At 61.9% G+C, this 10,000-nt stretch overlaps 1 protein-coding gene across 1 annotated transcript in view; it reads left to right on the forward strand.

Annotated features, from left to right (window-relative positions):
- The window catches only part of LOC129411176 (sodium channel protein type 5 subunit alpha-like), a gene marked incomplete at its 5' end in the record, with an annotated part of 40,924 nt that overhangs the window by 22,675 nt on the left and 8,249 nt on the right, over positions 1-10,000 (forward strand). The window contains 2 exons of the mRNA XM_055161063.1: positions 3,194-3,294; positions 6,561-6,831. Coding sequence (XP_055017038.1) covers positions 3,194-3,294; positions 6,561-6,831 — 372 coding nt within the window. The remainder of the gene's footprint in view (positions 1-3,193; positions 3,295-6,560; positions 6,832-10,000) is intronic.

A 10,000-nucleotide genomic window follows, 5' to 3' on the forward strand; every position in this document is an offset into this window, starting at 1 on the left:
CGTCTGGGGAGGTGGAGGTGAAGCGTCTGGGCAGGTGGAGGTGAAGCGTCTGGGGAGGTGGAGGTGAAGCGTCTGGGGAGGTGGGAGGTGGAAGCGTCTGGGGAGGTGAGGTGGAGGTGAAGCGTCTGGGCAGGTGGAGGTGAAGCGTCTGGGGAGGTGAGGCGTCTGGGGAGGTGGAGGTGAAGCGTCTGGGGAGGGGAGGTGGGGGAGGTGGAGGTGAAGCGTCTGGGCAGGTGGAGGTGAGGTGAAAGCGTCTGGGCAGGTGGAGGTGAAGCGTCTGGGGAGGTGGAGGCGTCTGGGGAGTGGAAGGTGAAGCGTCTGGGGAGGTGAAGCGTCTGGGGAGGTGAAGCGTCTGGGGAGGTGGAGTGAAGCGTGTGGGCAGGTGGAGGTGAAGCGTCTGGGGAGGTGGAGGTGAGGTGAGCGTCTGGGGAGGTGGAGGTGGAAGGTCGTTCTGGGGAGGTGGAGGTGAAGCGTGGGGAGGTGAGCGTCTGGGGAGGTGGAGGTGAAGCGTCTGGGGAGGTGGGCGTCGGGAGGTGGAGGTGAGCGTCTGAAGGTGAAGCGTCTGGGGAGGTGGAGGTGAAGCGTCTGGGAGGTGGAGGTGAAGCGTCTGGGGAGGTGGAGGTGAAAGCGTCTGGGCAGGTGGAGGTGAAGCGTCTGGGGAGGTGGAGGTGAAGCGTCGGGGTGAAGCGTCTGGGGAGGTGAAGCGTCTGGGGAGGTGGAGGTGAAGCGTCTGGGAGGTGGAGGTGAGCGTCTGGGGAGGTGGAGGTGAAGCGTCTGGGAGGTGGAGGTGAAGCGTCTGGGGAGGTGGAGGTGAAGCGTCTGGGGAGGTGAAGCGTCTGAGGTGGAGCGTCTGGGGAGGTGGAAGGTGAAGCGTCTGGGAGGTGGAGGTGAAGCGGGGAGGTGAAAGGTCTGGGGAGGTAGAGGTGAAGCGTCTGGGGAGGTGGAGGTGAAGCGTCTGGGCAGGTGAAGCGTCTGGGGAGGTGAAGCGTCTGGGGAGGTGGAGGTGAAGCGTCTGGGGAGGTGGAGGTGAAGCGTCTGGGAGGTGGAGGTGAAAGCGTCTGGGGAGGTGGAGGTGAAGCGTCTGGGGAGGTGGAGGTGAAGCGTCTGGGGAGGTGGAGGTGAGCGTCTGGGGAGGTGAGGTGAAGCGTCTGGGCAGGTGGAGTGAAGCCTGGGGAGGTGGAGTGAAGCGTCTGGGGAGGTGGAGGTGAAGCGTCTGGGGAGGTGAGGAGGTGAGGTGAAGCGTCTGGGGAGGTGGAGGTGAAGCGTCTGGGGAGGTGGAGGTGAAGCGTCTGGGGAGGTGGAGGTGAAGCGTCTGGGGAGGTGGAGGTGAAGCGTCTGGGCAGGTGGAGGTGAAGCGTCTGGGGAGGTGGAGGTGAAGCGTCTGGGGAGGTGAAGCGTCTGGGCAGGTGGAGGTGAAGCATCTGGGGAGGTGAGGTGAAGCGTCTGGGGAGGTGGAGGTGAAGCGTCTGGGCAGGTGGGGTGAAGCGTCTGGGGAGGTGGAGGTGAAGCGTCTGGGGAGGTGGAGGTGAAGCGTCTGGGGAGGTGGATGTGGGGAGGTGAAAGCGTCTGGGGAGGTGAAGCGTTGGCAGGTGAAGCGTCTGGGTAGGTGAAGCGTCTGGGGAGGTGGAGGTGAAGGTGGGGAGGTGAAGCGTCTGGGGAGGTGAAGCGTCTGGGGAGGTGGAGGTGAAGCGTCTGGGGGTGAAGCGTCTGGAGGTGAGGTGAAGCGTCTGGGGAGGTGGAGGTGAAGCGTCTGGGGAGGTGGAGGTGGAGGTGAAGCGTCTGGGGAGGTGAAGCGTCTGGGGAGGTGAAGCGTCTGGGAGGTGGAGGTGGAGGTGAAGCGTCTGGGGAGGTGGCGGTGAGCGTCTGGGCAGGTGGAGGTGAAGCGTCTGGGGAAGGTGGGGTGGAGCGTCGTCTGGGGGGTGAAGCGTCTGGGGAGGTGGAGGTGAAGCGTCTGGGGAGGTGAAGCGTCTGGGGAGGTGGAGGTGGAGGTGAAGCGTCTGGGGAGGTGGAGGTGAAGCGTCTGGGCAGGTGGAGGTAAAGCGTCTGGGGAGGTGGAGGTGAACGCGTCTGGGGAGGTGGAGGTGGAGTGAAGCGTCTGGGGGGGGAGGTGAAGCGTCTGGGGAGGTGAAGCGTCTGGGGAGGTGAAGCGTCTGGGGTGGTGGGGTGGAGGTGAAGCGTCTGGGGAGGTGAGGTGAGCGTCTGGGCAGGTGGAGGTGAAGCGTCTGGGGAGGTGGAGGTGGAGGTGAAGCGTCTGGGGAGGTGGAGGTGAAGCGTCTGGGCGTCTGGGGAGGTGGAAGTCTGAGGTCTGGGGAGGTGGAGGTGAAGCGTCTGGGGGGTGAGCGTCTGGGCCAAGGTGGAGGTGAAGCGTCTGGGCAGGTGGAGTGAAGCGTCTGGGGAGGTGGAGGTGAAGCGTCTGGGAGGTGAGGTTGGGGAGGTATGCGTCTGTGGAGGTGAAGCGTCTGGGCAGGTGGGTGAAGCGTCTGGGCAGGTGGAGGTGGAGGTGAAGGTCTGGGCAGGTGGAGGTGAAGCGTCTGGGAGGTGAGGTCTGGGGAGGTGGAGGTGGAAGCGTCTGGGCAGGTGGAGGTGAAGCGTCTGGGGAGGTGGAGGTGAGCGTCTGGGGAGGTGAAGCGTCTGGGGAGGTGGAGGTTGGAGCGTCTGGGAGGTGGAGGTGGAAGCGTCTGGGCTGGGGATCGGGGGAGGTAAAGCGTCTGGGGAGGTGAGGTAAGGCTGGGGGGTGGAGGTGAGCGTCTGGCAGGTGGAGGTGAAGCGCCGTCTGGGGTGGGTGAAGCGTCTCGTGGGGAGGTGAAAGCGTCTGGGGAGGTGAAGGGTCTGGGGAGGTGAAGCGTGGGCAGGTGGAGGTGAAGCGTCTGGGAGGTGGAGGTGAAGCGTCTGGGCAGGTGGAGTGAAGCGTCTGGGGAGGTGGAGGTTCTGGGGAGGTGAAGCGTCTGGGGGGTGGAGGTGAAGCGTCTGGGCAGGTGGAGGTGAACGTCTGGGGAGGTGGAGGTGAAAGCGTCTGGGAGGTGAGGTGAAGCGTCTGGGGAGGTGGAGGTGAAGCGTCTGGGGAGGTGGAGGTGAAGCGTCTGGGCAGGTGGAGGTGAAGCGTCTGGGGAGGTGAAGCGTCTGGGGAGGTGAAGCGTCTGGGGAGGTGGAGGTGGTAGAATAATCCCTCTGGTTCTTGGTTCTTTGTACTTAGGAGGTCAGGACATCTTCATGACGGAGGAACAGAAGAAGTATTATAACGCCATGAAGAAACTGGGCTCCAAGAAACCACAGAAACCCATCCCCAGACCCTTGGTGAGTCCTGGACCAGACCAGACCAAGACCAGGACCCAGACCAGGACCAGGACCAGGACCAGACCAGGACCAGGACCAGACCAGGACCAGGACCAGGACCAGGGACCACCAGGACCAGGACCAGGACCAGGACCAGGACCAGGGACCAGGACCAGGACCAGGACCAGGACCAGGACCAGGACCAAGACCAGGACCAGGACCAGACCAGGACCAGGACCAGGACCAGGACCAGGACCAGACCAGGACCAGGACCAGGACTAGACCAGGACCAGGACCAAGACCAGGACCAGGACCAGACCAGGACCAAGACCAGGACCAGACCAAGACCAGGACCAAGACCAGACCAGACCAGGACCAGGACCAGACCAGGACCAACCAGACCAGGACCAGACCAGGACCAGGACCAGGACCAGGACCAGACCAGACCAGACCAGGACCAGGACCAGACCAGACCAGGACCAGGACCAGGACCAGACAGGACCAGGACCAAGACCAGACCAGGACCAGGACCAGGACCAGACCCAGGACCAAGACCAGACCAGGACCAGACCAGGACCAGGACCAGGAGACCAGGACCAGGACCAGGACCAGGACCAGGACCAGGACCAAGGACCAGGACCAAGACCAGGACCAGGACCAGGACCAGGACCAGGACCAGGACCAGGACCAGGACCAGGACCAGGACCAGGACCAGGAGACCAGGACAAGACCAACCAGACCAGGACCAGACCAGACCAAGACCAGACCAGGGACCAGACCAGGGACCAGGAGACCAGGACCAACCAGACCAGGACCAGGACCAAGGACCAAGACCAGGACCAGGACCAGACCAGGACCAGGACCAGGACCAGACCAGGACCAGACCAAGACCAGACCAGACCAGGACCAGACCAGACCAGGACCAGACCAGACCAGGACCAGGACCAGACCAGGACCAGGACCAGGACCAGGACCAGACCAGACCAGGACCAGGACCAGACCAGGACCAGGACCAGGACCAGGACCAGGACCAGGGACCAGACCAGGACCAGGACCAGACCAGGACCAAGACCAGGACCAGACCAGACCAGGACCAGGACCAGGACCAGGACCAAGACCAGGACCAGGACCAGACCAGGACCAAGACCAGACCAGGACCAGACCAGACCAGGACCAGGACCAGACCAGGACCAGACCAGACCAGGACCAGACCAGACCAGGACCAGGACCAGGACCAGACCAGGACCAGGACCAGGACCAGGACCAGGACCAGGACCAGGACCAAGACCAGACCAGGACCAGACCAGGACCAGGACCAGGACCAGGACCAGACCAAGACCAGGACCAGACCAGGACCAGGACCAGGACCAGACCAGGACCAGGACCAGGACCAAGACCAGGACCAGGACCAAGACCAGGACCAGACCAAGGACCAGGACCAGGACCAGACCAGGACCAGACCAGGACCAGGACCAGGACCAGGACCAAGGACCAGGACCAGGACCAGGACCAGGACCAGGACCAGGACCCAGACCAGGACCAGGACCAGGACCAGACCAGACCAGACCAGGACCAGACCAGACCAGGACCAGACCAGGACCAGGACCAGGACCAGACCAGGACCAGACCAGGACCAAGACCAGGACAGACCAAGACCAAGGACCAGACCAGACCAGGACCAGGACCAGGACCAGGACCAGGACCAGGACCGGGACCAGGGACCAGGACCAGACCAGGACCAGACCGGACCGGACCGAGACCAGGACCAGACCAGACCAGACCAGGACCAGGACCAGGACCCAGACCAGGACCCAGGACCAGACCAGGACCAGACCAGGACCCAGGACCAGACCAGGACCAGACCAGGACCAGGACCCAGACCAGGACCAAGACCAGGACCAAGACCCAGACCAGGACCAGACCAGACCAGGACCAGACCAGGACCCAGACCGACCAGGACCAGGACCAGGACCAGGACCAGGACCAGACCCAGACCAGGACCAGGACCAGGACCAGGACCAGGACCAACCAGACCAGGACCAGGACCAGGACCCAGGACCAGGACCAGGACCAGGACCAGGACCAGGACCAGGACCAGGACCAGGACCAGGACCAGGACCCAGGACCAGGACCAGGACCAGGACCCAGACCAGGACCAGGACCAGGATCAAGACCACAGACCAAGACCGGGACCAGAGAACAGAGACCAGAGACCAGAGACCGGGACTAGGACCAGACCAGACCACAGGAGAACTTACTGTCACCTCAGGATGGGGCTGAGGGTCTGGTCCTGGTCCTGGTCTCTGGTCCTGTTTCAGTCCTGGTCTTGGTCTTGGTCCCGGTCCTGGTCCTGGTCCTGGTCTCTGGTCCTGGTCCTGTTTCAGTCCTGGTCCTGGTCCTGGTCTCTGGTCCTGGTCTCTGGTCCCGGTCCCGGTCCTGGTCCTGGTCCTGGTCTGGGTCTTGGTCCTGGTCTCTGGTCCCGGTCCCGGTCCTGGTCCTGGTCTGGTCTGGTCCCGGTCCCGGTCCTGGTCTCTGGTCCCGGTCCCGGTCCTGGTCCTGGTCCTGGTCTCGGTCCTGGTCCTGGTCCTGGTCCTGGTCCTGGTCTGGTCCCGGTCCTGGTCGTCCTGGTCTGGTCTGGTCTGGTCCGGTCCCCGGTCTCTAACCTCTGGTCCCGGTCCCGTCTAACCTCTGGTCTAACCTCTGTCCCGGTCTAACCTCTGGTCTAACCTCTGGTCTAACCTCTGGTCCCGGTACCTCTGGTCCCGGTCCCGGTCTAACCTCTGGTCCCGGTCTAACCTCTGGTCTAACCTCTGGTCCCGGTCTAACCTCTGGTCTAACCTCTGGTCCCGGTCTAACCTCTGGTCTAACCTCTGGTCTAACCTCTGGTCCCGGTCTAACCTCTGGTCTAACCTCTGGTCTAACCTCTGGTCTAACCTCTGGTCCCGGTCTAACCTCTGGTCTAACCTCTGGTCCCGGTCTAACCTCTGGTCTAACCTCTGGTCCCGGTCTAACCTCTGGTCTAACCTCTGGTCCCTGGTCAACCTCTGGTCCGGTCGGTCAACCTCTGGTCTACCTCTGGTCTAACCTCTGGTCTAACCTCTGGTCCCGGTCCCGGTCCCGGTCTAACCTCTGGTCTAACCTCTGGTCTAACCTCTGGTCTAACCTCTGGTCTAACCTCTGGTCTAACCTCTGGTCTAACCTCTGGTCTAACCTCTGGTCCCGGTCTAACCTCTGGTCCCGGTCTAACCTCTGGTCTAACCTCTGGTCTAACCTCTGGTCTGCTGCAGAACCCTCTGTCGGGCCTGTGCTTCGACCTGGTGGGGAAGCAGGCGTTCGACATCGTGATCATGGTGCTGATTCTCCTCAACATGATCACGATGATGGTGGAGACGGACGAGCAGCCGCAGCAGATGGAGCGAATCCTTTACTACATCAACCTGGGCTTCATCCTCATCTTCACCGTCGAGTGCAGCTTGAAGATCCTGGCGCTGCGCTGCTACTACTTCACCGTCGGCTGGAACATCTTCGACTTCGTGGTCGTCATCCTGTCCATCGTGGGTAAGTCCTGCCCCAGACCTGCCCCAGTCCTGCCCCAGACCTGCCCCAGACCTGCCCCAGACCTGCCCCAGACCTGCCCCAGACCTGCCCCAGACCTGCCCCCAGACCAGACCTGCCCCAGACCTGCCCCAGACCTGCCCCAGACCTGCCCAGACCTGCCCCAGACCTGCCCCAGACCTGCCCCAGACCTGCCCCAGACCTGCCCCAGACCTGCCCCAGACCTGCCCCAGTGCCCCAGACCTGCCCCAGACCTGCCCCAGACCAGACCTGCCCCAGACCTGCCCCAGTGCCCCAGACCTGCCCCAGACCTGCCCCAGACCTGCCCCAGACCAGACCTGCCCCAGACCTGCCCCAGACCTGCCCCAGACCTGCCCCAGTCCTGCCCAGACCTGCCCCAGACCTGCCCCCCAGACCTGCCCCAGACCAGACCTGCCCCAGACCTGCCCCAGACCTGCCCCAGACCTGCCCCAGACCTGCCCCAGACCTGCCCAGACCTGCCCCCAGACCTGCCCCAGACCTGCCCCCAGACCTGCCCCAGACCTGCCCAGACAGACCTGCCCCAGACCTGCCCCAGACCTGCCCCAGACCTGCCCAGACCAGACCTGCCCCAGACCTGCCCCAGACCTGCCCCAGACCAGACCTGCCCCAGACCTGCCCCAGACCTGCCCCAGACCTGCCCCAGACCGCCCCAGACCTGCCCCAGACCTGCCCTGCCCCAGACCTGCCCCAGACCTGCCCCAGACCTGCCCCAGAGACCTGCCCCAGACCTGCCCCAGACCTGCCCCAGACCAGACCTGCCCCAGACCTGCCCCAGACCTGCCCCAGACCTGCCCCAGACAGACCTGCCCCAGACCTGCCCCAGACCTGCCCAGACCTGCCCCAGACCTGCCCAGACCAGACCTGCCCCAGACCTGCCCAGACCTGCCCCAGACCTGCCCCAGACCTGCCCAGACCTGCCCCAGACCAGACCTGCCCCAGACCTGCCCCAGACCTGCCCCAGACTGCCCCAGACCTGCCCCAGACCTGCCCCAGACCAGAGACCTGCCCCAGACCAGACATGCCCCAGACCCCCAGACCTGCCCCAGACCTGCCCCAGACCTGCCCCAGACCAGACCCCTGCCCCAGACCTGCCCCAGACCTGCCTCCAGACCTGCCCCAGACCTGCCCCAGACCAGACCTGCCCCAGACCTGCCCCAGACCTGCCCCAGACCTGCCCCAGTGCCCAGACCTGCCCCAGACCTGCCCCAGACCTGCCCCAGACCAGACCTGCCCCAGACCTGCCCAGACCTGCCCCAGACCCTGCCCCCAGACCTGCCCAGACAGACCTGCCCCAGACCTGCCCCAGACCTGCCCCAGACCAGACCTGCCCCAGACCTGCCCCAGACCTGCCCCAGACCTGCTCCAGACCTGCTCCAGACCCTTAGACCTGTTATAGTTCTGGTTTAGTTCTGGTTTAGACCTGGTTTAGTCCTGGTTTAGACCTGGTTTAGTCCTGGTTTAGACCTGGTTTAGTCCTGGTTTAGTCCTGGTTTAGACCTGGTTTAGTCCTGGTTTAGTCCTGGTTTAGACCTGGTTTAGTCCTGGTTTAGACCTGGTTTAGTCCTGGTCTAGTCCTGGTCTAGTCCTGGTTCAGTCCTGGTCTAGTCCTGGTTCAGTCCTGGTCTAGTCCTGGTCTAGTCCTGGTCTAGTCCTGGTCTAGTCCTGGTTCAGTCCTGGTCTAGTCCTGGTTCAGTCCTGGTCTAGTCCTGGTCTAGTCCTGGTTTAGTCCTGGTCTAGTCCTGGTCTAGTCCTGTTTGAGTCCTGGTCTAGTCCTGGTCTAGTCCTGTTAGAGTCCTGGTCTAGTCCTGGTCTAGTCCTGGTTTAGTCCTGGTCTAGTCTGGTCTAGTCCTGGTTTAGTCCTGGTCTAGTCCTGGTTTAGTCCTGGTCTAGTCCTGGTTTAGTCCTGGTCTAGTCCTGGTTTAGTCCTGGTTTAGTCCCTGGTCTAGTCTGGTTTAAGTCCTGGTTTAGTCCTGGTCTAGTCCTGGTTTAGTCTCCTGGTTAGTCCTGGTTTAGTCCTGGTTAGTCCTGGTTCAGTCCTGGTCTAGTCCTGGTCTAGTCCTGGTCTAGTCCTGGTCCTGGTCTAGTCCTGGTTCTAGTCCTGGTCTTAGTCCTGGTCTAGTCCTGGTTTAGTCCTGGTCTAGTCCTGGTTTAGTCCTGGTCTAGTCCTGGTTTAGTCCTGGTTTAGTCCTGGTCTAGTCCTGGTTTAGTCCTGGTCTAGTCCTGGTTTAGTCCTGGTTTAGTCCTGGTCTAGTCCTGGTTTAGTCCTGGTCTAGTCCTGGTTTAGTCCTGGTCTTAGTCCTGGTTTAGTCCTGGTTTAGTCCTGGTCTAGTCCTGGTTTAGACCTGGTTAGTCCTGGTCTAGTCCTGGTTTAGTCCTGGTTTAGTCCTGGTTCAGTCCTGGTCTAGTCCTGGTCTAGTCCTGGTCTAGTCCTGGTTTCAGTCCTGGTCTAGTCCTGGTCTAGTCCTGGTTCAGTCCTGGTCTAGTCCTGGTCTAGTCCTGGTTAGTCCTGGTAGTCCTGGTCTAGTCCTGGTTAGACCTGGTTTAGTCCTGGTTTAGACCTGGTTTAGTCCTGGTTTAGTCCTGGTTTAGACCTGGTTTAGACCTGGTTTAGTCCTGGTTTAGACCTGGTTTAGTCTGGTTTAGTCCTGGTTTTAGTCCTGGTTTAGACCTGGTTTAGTCCTGGTTTAGACCTGGTTTTAGTCCTGGTTTAGACTCCTGGTTTAGTCCTGGTTTAGTCCTGGTTTACCTGGTTTAGTCCTGGTTTAGACCTGGTTTAGTCCTGGTTTAGTCCTGGTCTAGTCTGTCCTGTCTAGTCCTGGTTTAGTCCTGGTCTAGTCCTGGTTCAGTCCTGGTCCTGGTCTAGTCCTGGTCTAGTCCTGGTTTAGTCCTGGTCTAGTCCTGGTCTAGTCCTGGTTTAGTCCTGGTTTAGTCCTGGTCTAGTCCTGGTCTAGTCCTGGTTTAGTCCTGGTCTAGTCCTGGTTTAGACCTGGTTTAGTCCTGGTCTAGTCCTGGTTTAGTCCTGGTTTAGTCCTGGTTTAGTCCTGGTTTAGTCCTGGTCTAGTCCTGGTTTAGACCTGGTTTAGTCCTGGTCTAGTCCTGGTTTAGTCCTGGTTTAGTCCTGGTTCAGTCC

This window comes from Boleophthalmus pectinirostris, unplaced genomic scaffold, assembly GCF_026225935.1.
Source record: "Boleophthalmus pectinirostris isolate CB_2022bp ecotype Guang Dong unplaced genomic scaffold, ASM2622593v1 HiC_scaffold_31, whole genome shotgun sequence".
Classification (NCBI taxonomy): domain Eukaryota; kingdom Metazoa; phylum Chordata; class Actinopteri; order Gobiiformes; family Gobiidae; genus Boleophthalmus; species Boleophthalmus pectinirostris.